General features: G+C 36.7%; 3 protein-coding genes across 6 annotated transcripts in view; 2 read left to right on the plus strand and 1 right to left on the minus strand.

Moving 5' to 3' along the window:
- Nucleotides 1-3,908, plus strand: part of mino (glycerol-3-phosphate acyltransferase mino) — a 15,989-nt gene extending 12,081 nt beyond the window's left edge. For all 4 annotated transcript variants that reach the window (XM_043412195.1, XM_043412194.1, XM_043412197.1 and 1 more), the window contains 6 exons: nucleotides 45-213; nucleotides 630-814; nucleotides 898-1,084; nucleotides 1,944-2,167; nucleotides 2,864-3,167; nucleotides 3,251-3,908. In XM_043412195.1, coding sequence (XP_043268130.1) covers nucleotides 45-213; nucleotides 630-814; nucleotides 898-1,084; nucleotides 1,944-2,167; nucleotides 2,864-3,167; nucleotides 3,251-3,438 — 1,257 coding nt within the window. In that variant the 3' untranslated portion in view covers nucleotides 3,439-3,908. The remainder of the gene's footprint in view (nucleotides 1-44; nucleotides 214-629; nucleotides 815-897; nucleotides 1,085-1,943; nucleotides 2,168-2,863; nucleotides 3,168-3,250) is intronic.
- Nucleotides 3,456-10,731, minus strand: LOC122406647 (tektin-3-like). Its single transcript, XM_043412208.1, has 9 exons — nucleotides 10,534-10,731; nucleotides 10,300-10,454; nucleotides 9,941-10,192; nucleotides 9,463-9,695; nucleotides 9,287-9,396; nucleotides 4,834-4,982; nucleotides 4,539-4,761; nucleotides 4,287-4,441; nucleotides 3,456-4,156 (listed from the first exon to the last, which is right to left on the minus strand). The coding sequence occupies exons 1-9, from the start codon at nucleotides 10,582-10,584 to the stop codon at nucleotides 3,946-3,948; spliced, it is 1,539 nt and encodes a 512-aa protein (XP_043268143.1). The 5' UTR covers nucleotides 10,585-10,731; the 3' UTR covers nucleotides 3,456-3,945.
- Nucleotides 10,732-10,990: 259 nt separating this feature from the next.
- LOC122405883 (uncharacterized) lies at nucleotides 10,991-13,885 on the plus strand. The gene is made up of 2 exons (XM_043410940.1): nucleotides 10,991-11,369; nucleotides 11,963-13,885. The coding sequence occupies exons 1-2, from the start codon at nucleotides 11,097-11,099 to the stop codon at nucleotides 12,851-12,853; spliced, it is 1,164 nt and encodes a 387-aa protein (XP_043266875.1). The 5' UTR covers nucleotides 10,991-11,096; the 3' UTR covers nucleotides 12,854-13,885.

The raw sequence follows: 13,885 nt of genomic DNA on the forward strand, positions 1-13,885 counted from the left end.
ATGTCTGCAGAAGAATTCCACCTTTAAATTGGACATTTTTTCAGGAAATGTTGAAATCCATTCAAACCCAAACAAATAAAATCAACGTGCCATCAGCCACGCCGGAAAAATGCCTCAAATACACGATGTCAAGTTCGTCGTTGTATGGCACAGATTTTGTGGACGAGGAGCACAGACAATTGGTGGATAGTATCGCCAAACACGTCGTTTACGGTAAAAAAAATATATATATATATTTTTGCTTATTTTAGTAAATGAATTTTTCAAGATTTTAGTTTCATATAAGAAATGAAATCGGGTATGCCATCGATTTTTCAATCGATTATGTACGATAAAGATGAAGAAATTAGTTTGGAATTTGGTCGACGGATGAGTAAAGAGAATTCAAGATTGAATCTTATCTCCGTTTGTATTTATTTATATGTATTAAAAAAAAAGAATTCACAAATAACTTGTATTTTGATCGATGGTTGATTAAAACCATTCAGATTGAATCTTTTTTTTTACTTTTATTTCTTATATGAAAGGATAATAAATAACTCAGCGTTTCCAGTAATTAAAATGAATTCGAGATTAAATCGTGATATCTGCATTCTGATCGCGATCTATGAACCCTGTTTCGATTAAAGACTGCTCGAAATCAACACCAATAATGTCGACCAATGTCGTGGCCTTCTTGTTGCTCAATAAATTCCGCGACGGTTGTACTTTGGACAAACTCGTCGAAGCTTTCGAGACTTTGCGACAAGAGTTGGAGACCGCGCACAAAGATATTGCCTATTGCGGGGAGAGCATCGATATTATCAATCATGCGGTAAATAAATGCGATTAAGAAAATAAATGATCGCGATGGTAACGAGTGATTAGGACCAATTAACCGATTATGGAATTTTTCAGCTGGACATTTTGGGCCCCGCCTTGGTCAAACAACAGAGACAAGAGATCACGGAAACTGTCGATGATCAAACACCAAAAACTCAAAGCGTTATGATGATTCGACCCGTTGCAATTCTTCCTAATGTTATCGAGCTTGCGTATTACAGTAATACGATGATGCTACATTATGTCATGGACAGTATCATAGGTTTGTATCCTTAATTGATATTCGCTCAAGAATAATTAATAAATACACCAGTTAGGATCTGGCAGTTAGGATAGTGGATGAAAATATTTAGTATTTGCAAATATCAAAATTCCTTTGCACTCAAAATAATTTTAGCGAAGTTGATATTTGTTCAAACTTTGACGAACTGTTGTTGAAAACAATTGACGATGTTCTGGAACTTCTCGGGTAGGGAAGGTAAAAATGACCTCCCACGACGGGTTCGAAACATGTTTCACACGATTTAGAGTCGAATGAGACAAAGTTGTAAAGACCGAAAAAAAAAGACTTCGAAAAAATTTCAAGGTTCAAAAATTTTCGAAAATTTCAAAAATCGAAAAAATGACCTCCCATGACGGGTTCGAAACATGTTTCACGCGATTCTGAGTCGAATGAGACAAAGTTGTAAAGACCGAAAATTTTGAATCGTAAATTCTCAGTTATGAGGTTTTTACGGCTATTACTGTTACGGAGGTTTGAGGCATCCAGATGAAAAATGGCAGCAGTACGCTGATACGTTGCACGGCATCCAGCAGGAAGCCTCTTCGTAATATTTTAAATCCATTGTCAAATGTTACAAATGTGTAATTAAACAAATAATTGCGATCGACGTTTTTATTCATTGAATTTTCAACGAAACATGTTTTCGGGAAAAGAATAACTATTACTATCAATCGATAGTGTCAAATTTCAACTGATTGACTGAGAGCCCTACCGCACTTGTATGTCAACTTCAATCAACTATGACGGTTTTAAGATTTATTTTTAATTCTCCTTGAATAATTATTCATTCTACTAACGCTTAGGTTCAATTTAAGAAAAACAAAATTTACTTTTTCAGTGAGTGCCTTGTATGCAACTTTAAAGTCCCAAATAAACGATCCACGAGCAATCGCCGAAAACGACATAACAGTATTTCAAACGGTTCTGGTTGAGAAATCATTGAAGCTATGCGACATCCTCAAATACGAGTTCATTTTTTGCAAACCTTGTCAAGATCTGGAATACGTAATATGCGATTCGATAAGAAATCTCACCAACACTGGAATAATATCTGTACAAGAGGTAAGATTCAGTTTATCCACGCATATTAAATTCGAGAACTAAAAATCTTGAACAATTCCTTTTCACTGGTATAAATTTATTGGCATTGATTTTGATACAAGTTGAAAGAAAAAATCTTTACGTATTGGGAAAAGCAGTTTTCGAGAAACGGAATATAGAATTTTACCTAACAGTATCAATATTCAAATGTTTTACCATCTATCATTTCCAAACCACAATCATTTCTCGAATGAGATTGATTTGATGACGGATTTTTTTGGAATTTTTTCAAGAAACTCGTGTACTGAATTTCCATTAAGAGCGAAGAAAACCCAAGAATTGATCAATCATTCATTGTGTGAACGTAATATTTTTATGTCGATTCAATGATGTGACTTCATAAATTATGATTGATTCAATAATAAATTAGACTCGAAACCAGTCACATGTGTAGAATTACAAATTTAAAAAATTATTCAGCAAACTAGCAAAAGTATTTATTTCTATGAAAAATGATTGAACCGAAAAAACCGATGTTTATTTTTAGTGATTATACTTATAGAAAGGTGTGCAAAAATCTGCGAATCGTAAAACGAAATATCAGTTTTAGAAAAAATTGATATTTTGCAAGTGAGAAAAAGTTCCTACGTGTCTGAATTTTTGCGAAATCTTTTTTTACAAAGAAATGTGAGGATTATCAGCATTATTTTTTTTCAGGAGGGATATTTGGAAGAAGAACTTTGGAGCCGCAGATACGCGAAAACGTTTGACGACAGTTCTGACGAAGAGCGACGTGTTGAGAATAAAATGAGAATGATTCAGTACAAGTTGAACCTCGACGTTCATCATTCGAGTCATATGGAATTTTTACACACTATCTTAAGGCCTCTGATCGATACGTACACATTCAGTGCTTTCACGCTCCGAAAACTGGTCGGACGTTCGTTATCCGAGCGAGACTTGATTCAAGAGGTTTTGAGCGAAATTAAAACAAACTTGGATCGTGGAATAGTCAGCTACGGTTCGTAAAAACAATCCTAATTTTTTCAATATTACGAGTTGGGTTTTTCCAATTCTGATTTTTACATTGCTTATTTATAACAGGTGAGAGCTTATGCGTCGATCCAATAAAAAATTCTTTGAAACTTTTCGAGAAATGGAACGTTCTCGAATGTCATCCTGAACAAAACGTCAAGATCGTGTACCTCAAAGATGAGTATGACAATGACAGGGCAGCGAACGAGATTTATGAAACCATCGAGACTTTTAAGTGGACCAGAAACGTTGATTGAAGTAAATCGTGATATGAATCAACATTTCTTTTTTTATTGACCAACCATAGAACCTGTAAATAACTCAAAATAGAATAAACCGCGTTTTTTTTCTAAGACTAAGAAGACAATCAAAGAAAAAAGATTAAGTAGAATACGATCGTTTGAGTAACGCGAAGTTTATAAGTCTGTGATCAAACTCACCGAAGCTTGTACAGTTAAAATAAAGGGAGCGACGAGCAAAATGTGTAATCAGATCGATCTCCAAAATGGTCAAATTGCACCGGGCTATTCCTATATTTCGTGAGTGACAATAAGAATTTTTAAAAATTCGCAAAACAGCAAACGGATCGATTATCCGCGTATTACACGGGCTGGGACATCGTTAATATCACAAAGATATGTATTTTATAGTCATAAATTACTTTTGTTATGAATTTTGATGAACTTGAATTATAAGAATAAAGGTTGATTAAAAAATATTGTAAAAACCGGTACTCATTTTATTTTCTTCTTCCAGATACTGAATCAGTACTTTATCGTCGCCGCTATTGGATAAGTTCGTCGCATTCCCATACATTTCTCGCGATCCACGAACAAAGAGTCGACTTTTGATTTAAGCTCCGTCTCAAGATTGTTACGAGTTTTCAGCAATTGTTGGTGCTGTGCTTCGCACTCTTGTAACTTCATGTGCAGCTCGTGGATTATAGTTTTAATCGTGTCCACTTCGGTCACCATCCTGCATAAGATTTTTCATTAGCGTGGACTCTTTCAGAAATTTCATACGCTCACGAGTTGAATAATTTCAAAATAAGAAGGCGTAATTTATCCACGTTTTGGCAGATCGATCAAATAATTTGTTTTCAAACCTTGTTTGAGCGTAATCTCTGCACAATTCCGATTGCGGACGATGCGTCCGGGCCTCGAGCCTCGTATGCGCGACTTTCAGCGTCGAGCTTTTGTCTGCTATGGATTTTCTGATCAACTCCATTGTTTTTTCGACACTGAAAATGTCTTTCTGTACCTGTTCGGAACGAAGATGAAGTTCAGAGACTTGGATTGTAAGAAATATATTTGAGGAGCAATTGACGTTTTTTTTTCAAATTCAAAGGCGTTCTTGCCTGTTGCAAATGCACTATTATTTTGCTCTTAGCCTCGAGCAGTTCTGCCGCTCTTTTGCCGAGTGCGTTGTTCGTTCTGGTCCAAGCGTCCCAAATTTCTTTTGGAACCGAGTCTATACCGGTTTCGGTATTAGTTCGAAGATCGGCTGAGCGTTTTCGAATTTTTTGGGATTTCACTATGAGGTCATTGGAAGCTTGAGACCACGTTTCACCCTCGGTAACACTGAAAATAGGATTGTTTTTCATTCTGGATGTACAGAGTATCGAGAATTACACCAACATTTCCCACGCTTACCAAACGTCGTATTTTTCAATTCCACCGAAGTACTCGATTCCTTTACTGAAATTGTTCAACTGGTGGCTCAACGTATCGATCCCATGCGAAATTTCTTTGTTGCTTAGATCCACTTCTAATTCGTTTTGAGCTGCTCGAGCTTCGTTCAACTATGCAATAATTAAGGCCTCATATACACTTGTGACGGGCGGAAAAATCGAAGGCAAGAGTACGATTTCCGAGGCGCCAAGTTTTGACCATGCAGTCTTCATAATTAGCCCAAAATAAGATGTTTTTCAAGAGTAAAAAAAATCGAAATTTTGCCTTTAAGGGGGTGAAACGGGGCGTTGAAAGTTGAAGTATCATTATGATGTGTATGCTCCCTAATTTGGACCATGTAGCGCCCTTTTTTTTATCGGAAATGATACTATTTTGCAGTAAAATGAAAATCAAAATTAAAAAAAATAAAAAAATTTAAGGGGGTGGAACGGTGATTTGGGGAAAATTCGTCGAAAACAATTCGTCAAATCACAATTCATCGAATCACAATCCTTTGAAAATTTGTCGAAAACTCGTTAGAAATACTGTTTTTGATTTTTGGGTGGGTCCAGAACATCACTCAATAGGGTTTGTAACGTTGAGGCGCGTTTTTTTTTAATTTATAAAAATGTTGAAATTCATTTCTCCATTCGACACATCTTTGATGTGTGTGCGGAATCGTTGGGTGGGTTTAAAGCACCTTCGGTGTGTGTACGGAATAGTTGGGCGGGCTTGGAACACCTATGATGTGTGTGCGGAATCGATGATACTGAAGTTTGCAACGTTGGAGTCCAACGAAGTGATCTAAAAAAACTCTCCAATAATTTCAGTAATTCTCCAATTTCGTTCTCTATCGAATTGGCAATTTATAGTTTTTCAGCCTGCACCAATACGTCGTGAAATAAAAAATTGATGAATGGCAATAGTACATTATAACACTAGGACGAAAAATCTTTTTCTGACGAGTGTGAGTTTGCAGGCCGAGCCGAAGGCGAGGACTGCAATCACACGAGTCAGAATAGTATATTACACCACAAGGGCAGAAAGTTTGATATTCCTGCACTGCGCGTCACAATGCCCGAGGCGAAGCCGAGGGCATTTGACGCGCAGTTCAGGGCTATCAAACTTCTGCCCGTATGGTGTATACTATTTTTCTTCATAGCCGGTCGAAAGTACGTTTCTTCCGAAATACGCAACTATCGATAGAAGATGTTTTGATGCCTGCCCCCGACATTTGCTGCACGAGCGAAGCGAGTGCTGCTGGTCGGGGGGGCAGGCATCAAAAAAACAAGATATTAGCAAAGATAATTAATATGAATATTTGCATTCCTATGAAGCTGAAAATAAATCATTATTCCGAACGACTATATTCATTTTATCAGCCTGGTCACTTTATTTTTGGCTTTCACATTGATTTTATCTGGAAGGATAAATGTATGTTATTCGTTCGGATTTGTACTGTTTTGATAATAGTGCTTGGAAATAATATGGCATTTCCATAACATATTTCCGAATGAATAACATAATCTTATTCGTACGGTTTGCAGATGACTAGACACAACCTTTCAAAAAACACGTAAGCAATATCTGTTCAAACGTCAAACGTCAAAAGTAAAAAAAATAATTACGTCAAACCTTTCGGAATGCAGAAAAAAGTTTTTGCTCCCGCCGAGACAAATGAAGCGCATGCAGTTTTGACAGCGCAGAAATGTTATCTTTCGACTAAGGTGTGCAGAGAAAAATTTTTGCTCCCGCTGTCACAGCGAGCGTGTTTTTTTTTTACCAATGCAGGAATGTTGAACTTTCGGCCCTGAAATCGGGGCCGAAAGTGCGTACTTTCGACCGAGGTATGAAGAAATAGTATATTACACCACAAGGGCAGAAAGTTTGATATTCCTGCACTGCGCGTCACAATGCCCGAGGCGAAGCCGAGGGCATTTGACGCGCAGTTCAGGGCTATCAAACTTCTGCCCGTATGGTGTATACTATTTTTCTTCATAGCCGGTCGAAAGTACGTTTCTTCCGAAATACGCAACTATCGATAGAAGATGTTTTGATGCCTGCCCCCGACATTTGCTGCACGAGCGAAGCGAGTGCTGCTGGTCGGGGGGGCAGGCATCAAAAAAACAAGATATTAGCAAAGATAATTAATATGAATATTTGCATTCCTATGAAGCTGAAAATAAATCATTATTCCGAACGACTATATTCATTTTATCAGCCTGGTCACTTTATTTTTGGCTTTCACATTGATTTTATCTGGAAGGATAAATGTATGTTATTCGTTCGGATTTGTACTGTTTTGATAATAGTGCTTGGAAATAATATGGCATTTCCATAACATATTTCCGAATGAATAACATAATCTTATTCGTACGGTTTGCAGATGACTAGACACAACCTTTCAAAAAACACGTAAGCAATATCTGTTCAAACGTCAAACGTCAAAAGTAAAAAAAATAATTACGTCAAACCTTTCGGAATGCAGAAAAAAGTTTTTGCTCCCGCCGAGACAAATGAAGCGCATGCAGTTTTGACAGCGCAGAAATGTTATCTTTCGACTAAGGTGTGCAGAGAAAAATTTTTGCTCCCGCTGTCACAGCGAGCGTGTTTTTTTTTTACCAATGCAGGAATGTTGAACTTTCGGCCCTGAAATCGGGGCCGAAAGTGCGTACTTTCGACCGAGGTATGAAGAAAAAAGTTTTTCGTACGCGTGTTATACGAAATTTTATATTACGGGGTGCGGAAATGGGGGTTTTGCGTACGCGAAGCGTACGCAAAAGCGTCCATTTACGTACCGCGTGATATAAATGTTTTTTTCGTTCATTTCGTTGGACTCCAACGGTGCAAACTTCAGCATCGTCGGAATCGTTGGGTAGGTTTGAAGCACCTTCGATGTGTGTGCGGAATCGTTGAGCGGGTTTGAAGCACCTGCGATGTGTGCGCGGAATCGTTGGGTGGGTTTGAAGCACTTTCGATGTGTGTGCGGAATCAATCGTTAAATCTTGGCGCATCCGAAATCGTACTTTCCCCAATGAATTGAAGTTATATTTTGTAACAATGTTCGCTTATACTGCCAAATAAACAAATGAACGCAAATTGAAACAGGAGATGGTAAACAACACAACACAACAACACAACAAGACAACCTCCACGTGGTGTTTTCCGGGTTACGCTAATAGTCTGCAATTTAGCGCACACATTTTGAAAATCAAGGCGCAATGTTTTAATACGGCATTGCAACACTATTAAAAATACTATTTTATACTTCGAAAAATCATTTCAACGCAAGATATTAATACCCTCACGTATTCGCGTGCGTTAGAAATTTATCATCAATAGCCAAAAAAACAATTTTTTTCAACTTCAAATGGTCATAACTCCTTAAGGAAGCCGAATACGCAAAAATTTTATTCTTGTAATTCGTTTTAGAATGGTCGAAATATAAAGAATCAATCGTCAAATCTTGGCGCCTCGGAAATCGTACTCTCCCCAAATCGAAAATTTGTTTATTAGATATTCTTCACTACAATGTCTGAAGAATATTTTCACCAAATTTCATAAAGATCGGAGCACTAGATTCGTAGCTATGGGTTTGCTATGGATTATCTCAGAATCGTCTTTTTTTAAAAATACTTTTGCGGTGGACACGATTACTAAAAAACGATTAATCCGATCCATACCAAATTTAAACCACTTATTTATTATAATAATCTCTCGGGCCTGGACGAAGGATTTCGTATTTTATTGGAAAAAAAATTGTAAGAAAAAAACCGAAAATTTAGCACCTCAAAAAATGAATTTTTTGTTAAAACTGTCGTCATTTTTTTAAATCAAAATTTTTACAAACCCTCCGTCCAGGCCCAAGCTACTACTACGATAAATAAGTGCTATAAATTTGGTATGGATCGGATTAATAGTTTTTTAGCATCACCGCAACTGATGCTCAAAATAAAGTGCTACTGTAATACAGCTGGAGTTGCGCCATTTTGACAAATTTTTTTATTTTTTCTTGTCAAAAAAAATCAAAAAAATCACGTTTTTTCGCCCACTGCAAGTGTATATAAGCCCTTAATCAGTCCCACACCAAAAATGTTGATTACTTTTATAATGTTTTCTACCAATCTCTCGTAACCTTAAAATAAATTGATGCAACTAAATTGAGATAAACTGAAATCATAATCAGCAAAAGTGCCTAATTTCGAAAATAATATTCGATTGGCGTATAAAATGAACAATCAAAATATTAATTCAACTCAGTAAATTTTTTTCATTCCTCGTTTTTCTTGATTTCAGTTCATTGAAACATAAGTTTTGATGAATCACAAAGAATTGTCGAAAATCCCTTAAATATTTTTCTACAAAATATTAAATTTTCAACAAGCTCAAATATTTTGAGATTCGTGATAAATTCTAACATGATCGAAAAACTTACTATTTGGGCACATTTATCAACGAATAATTGCAGTTTCTTTATAGCTCTTCTTATCGTTTCGACTTCTCTAAGCAGGCATTGTTCCGTCTCATCATGCACCAATTCAGCTCCTGGCAGAAAAAAATGTGTTTGAAAAATATTGAGCTGCGTTGACATGTGCTATCCGAATGCGAAACCTTTTCTAAATTCTCGTTGATAAAGACACTCCTGAGCCACTTGCAAAGGCGCTTCAAGATCCATAATTGCTCTCTGAAGAGCTCTTCGACAGTCCTGCATCTTTTGACATTCCAAAATCAAACGCTCCATCTCCGCGGTTAACTCACGCTCCCAAAATTCTATTTCAGTTAGTCGTTCGCCGATCATCCGACCTGTTTCCGCTTGCCCATTTTTTATAGTCTCATCCGCTGCTCTGTGTGAATTTTTTCGATGGCTCAATTATACTGAATTTTAGTGAAAATAACTCGGTATTTTACGAAATTCTGTTTTTTTTTTATTCATCATTTTTCGTTATTTCGAACGGAAAAAAATGTATTTGTTCGAAAGTCTGACATCGGGTGAAAAAAACTATCGGATTGGAAAAATAAAGTAGATCGTAATCTGGAACTACTATTAGAATTATTTTAAAAAATCGATCAAATATTTTCCTTAACGAACCGCATCAGTCGAACTGTATCTTGACGGAGTTTGTCAGCATAATGAATATTAGTGTTTACTTCGTTATAAAAACGGGTTTGGTTCTGGGACCACTCGAATGGAGTGTATCTAGTATAGAGAGCAACACGTGCCGCGTGTCCAGGATTTCTCTCGAATCCGGTTACGAGATTCGGAAATTTGAGAGGTTCGGTTGCCATTCCTTCCGGGGTGTAACAGGGATCAGACAGCTGATTTGTTATAGTTTGCGATAATCTGGATCGAGTGAAGAAATGGATTACGCGTTAACTTTGTATTTTGAAACAAAAAAATGTTATATTCGGTCGTTAAAACATGAAAAATGATTCAAGAATGTTGTTTACAGTGGCTGAACTTGGATGGTTTCGTAGCCCAAAGTTGGCCGCCATGGATGTGGCCTTGGAGTCCTAAAATATTCTCCCACTTTCGCCGGCACGGGAGAACCCGAAACTTGCTCCATGCATGGCAAAGCACCCATGCTGCTCCATGGTTGCAATTGCTTTTGAATTTTCAGAATAAAAAGTATTACGTATATCGCAAGCTTGTGCTTAAAAATTCTTTGATAATAACCTATTTACCGTGTACATCACAGTTTCAGCTGTCGCGGCCGATTGTCCCGGATAAGCCATTTTCGTCAAAATTTAGTCTTCGAAATATAATGATTTGTGTTATTAAAAATTTTGAGCTTCTTCAGAAGTCTAAATGTGAAATAGACGGGAGAGAAATTTTGACGATGTCGGAATGCCCACTGCCACTTGTCAAAATGTTGAGGAATTTTCTTTTTTGGTAATTCAAGAAATGTCTTTTGTTTATAAATATATGGAATAAAACACAGTTGAATTTCGTTCGATTTTTTGAAAATTTGGTAATCTTCACAGAAAAAACAAATGAATGTTTTTATATTAAACGAAGAAAATGGAATACGCGGAAAATTTCAAGCGAAAAGGTGCAACGCATATGATTTGAATGGAACTCTTCGTGATTGATAATTTAGAAAACGACCACGGTGGCGTTAGAGTCGGAAAACGATCGCATCATATGACAGTACAGGCGCGTGAGTGCCTTCTGCTCGATCCAGCCCTAAAGATACTGCTCGTGAAACACCCAAAAATTGCTTCGAAGATCGCGTAATAAAACGAAAATGAAACATTCGCGATTACTTTTAACGAGCGTCTTCGAACTCGCTCTTCTTTTTCAAATATCAACGATTCAAGCTAGTACGGATGTGCCTGTGCTAATCTGGGGCGGCGATACACCTGCTACTTCGAACAAAATTCTCGTCAATCCCTTCGAGAAAACCTCGCAAGGAGATTTTGAGAAAATTGTCACGAAGTTCGTGGGCGGTTCCCTTTCGCCACTTCTCGTCTTCTTCAAGGAAGATCTTTGTATTGAAGATTTGGCGAACAGTCGGGAGGTACGTTTTCTTGAATTTTCCAATCTATATTTCCTGCTCTCTTGCTTGTACGAGAAGAAAAGAATTCGATACAAAATATTTTACCCATTCCATAGAAATGATCAAAATACCGTTTTTTTCGAATTATTTCAACAACATTTAATCAAACTTGGAGTTTACACTACTTACAGTTAGTGTAAATCATGAGAACACCTTTATGTCTACCCCAAAGCCAAAGTGCTTTCCGTTATGTCAGTATTAATAATTCTACAGTATTTAAAATTTTTTTCAAACTGTCAATAATAATAGCTCCAAACGATTTTGTTTCTTATAAAGTCATAAATCAGTATTGCTATTATTTTGAAGAAATATATTCACAATTGAAGTACTCTTAATATTCAGTTTTGTTTAGTTTCACGAATCGAAATTCATTCATTATTTTCAACCATGAAAGATTTAAAGATATTCAAGACCCATGTTTTCGTTGTAAAGTAGAAATAAATTTGAAATTCTATGGTGAATTTTTATTTCAAATATTGTCCAAAAGAAAACAAGAAAAAATATTGAAGCGTGTTTTAAAAGGTAAAAATTAGAAAACCTGTCAAAATTTGCAGAGTCTGCGTTCTTTGATGGACACTGGATCTTTGGTATACCGCCCCATGGTTGAAACTCCAATCTCAGTATTCGAAAAGTTGCCATTCTACAACTTAACGACGTCAGAAAATTTGAATTCTTTGACAGAGGGTCAATTGAATTTACACAAGGTTCCTAATTTGAAAGAGATTGTGAAAAAATACAATGAGATGAAGAAATTGAGCCCTAATCTTGTAGCAGCATTGACAGGAGCATCTTGCCGGTTTGCTCGTCCAGATAGAATAAAAAGAGCAGTAGATGATGATCCAACTCCAAAATCATCCGCATTGAAGATCAATGCTTCAAGAATTCTAATGTACGCGAGCTCACAACCAATGCTGGAGTATGATGAAACAAACATAAATGTAACAGCAACAAAAGATCCGGTTCCAGAAGGTAACGGAAGCGTGGAATCGCCATTGCAGGTGAATTTTGAGTATTCCGTAAACAATGGCTCAAACACTTGGACTGTCAACATACTTTTACGTTTCTTGCACAAATATACGGGTTATTATACACCCGAAGTTTTGTACAAGCTTAACGATGAAAATACGACTCTCACACCAAGTACAGACGCATCGTTCCCGTTCAATTTCTCTTACCATTGCTCACAGAGCGTTAAATACATATCTGGAGGTGGCGTGAAATTCAATTTGAAAGATTTTCAAGTACAGATCGATGCTCAGAAATTTGGTGATGCTTACGATTGCGTTGGTTTCATGTCCATCCCTATATGGGCTGGCATTTTCGTCACTGCTATTCTCGCCATCATTATGACTTGGGGTTTAACTATGGTCATGGATATTCGTACGCCTGACCGATACGACGATCCAAAGGGAAAGACCATCACGATCAACGCTTCTGTTGATTAAAATCACACTACAAATGTACATCTGTTTTATTCACGAATATGTAAATATAACTCATGTAAAGTTCTGTATATTTCGATGCTGTAATATGTCGACTTTTTTTTTATGCCGAGAGAAAATCTTTTTTTCCTGTTGCAATGATAAAAATTTAACTTTGTTGAGTATCGAATGTCTCACGAAAAGCCGCGGAAGTCACATAAGCACGGGAACGTCGATGTGAATAAACGAAAAGAAAAAATCATTCATAAACTGTAACTCGAGGTATAGTGGTTTTCTTGAACAAAAAAGTCGTATTTTCGCTCGGGAAATGAACAAATAAGGTACTGAAGTTCTAATCGTTGAAATATGACAGAAATTCCTACTTCACAAATCCATTTCTTAACTCAGAAAAATGGTCACTATTTTTGTTGTGAATTTTCAAGTCTCTATCGCCTTGATGTCAAAGTAAATCAAGTAAATCTAAATTTCATTACATTCCAGCGATACGAAATTCGACGTGTACTCAAACGATTTGTATTCCATCCCGTGATCGCCATACCACTGTGTTCAGTATTTATAATCGAGAAATCGATCGCAGATTGGGCTACGAAAATCGATGAAAAATATTTTTTTTGCGTCCATAAACTTATAAGCGAAACCAATAAACACAGCAGAATTTTCGCTATATTCCAACGATCGAACTTCGATACGATAGAAAACGCGATTGCCTGGAAAGAGGAGAGTTTTTCGCGAGCATTACAGAAATACCGACTGAATGAGAGTGATAAGGTAATAGTTGTAGAAGAAAACATTGTGAGACCTGATAGTTTATCACCAACCTCATTTCCGTGACTCTGTTCTCATCGAAATTCTTAATCGTCAGCTGCCGTATGCGATACGCGGTTGTATAATATATTATTTAGGATAAATTCTATAGGAATATTAAAGTATCCAAATTGTTTGAATTCAAAGCGTCATTTGATGTGTACGATAAAGATAAAACAAAATAGCTGTATTCAACTACGTAAAAATAAATAATAGAGACGTTACAATTGA

The sequence above is a fragment of the Venturia canescens genome, chromosome 2 (genome assembly GCF_019457755.1).
Source record: "Venturia canescens isolate UGA chromosome 2, ASM1945775v1, whole genome shotgun sequence".
Classification (NCBI taxonomy): Eukaryota; Metazoa; Arthropoda; class Insecta; order Hymenoptera; family Ichneumonidae; genus Venturia; species Venturia canescens.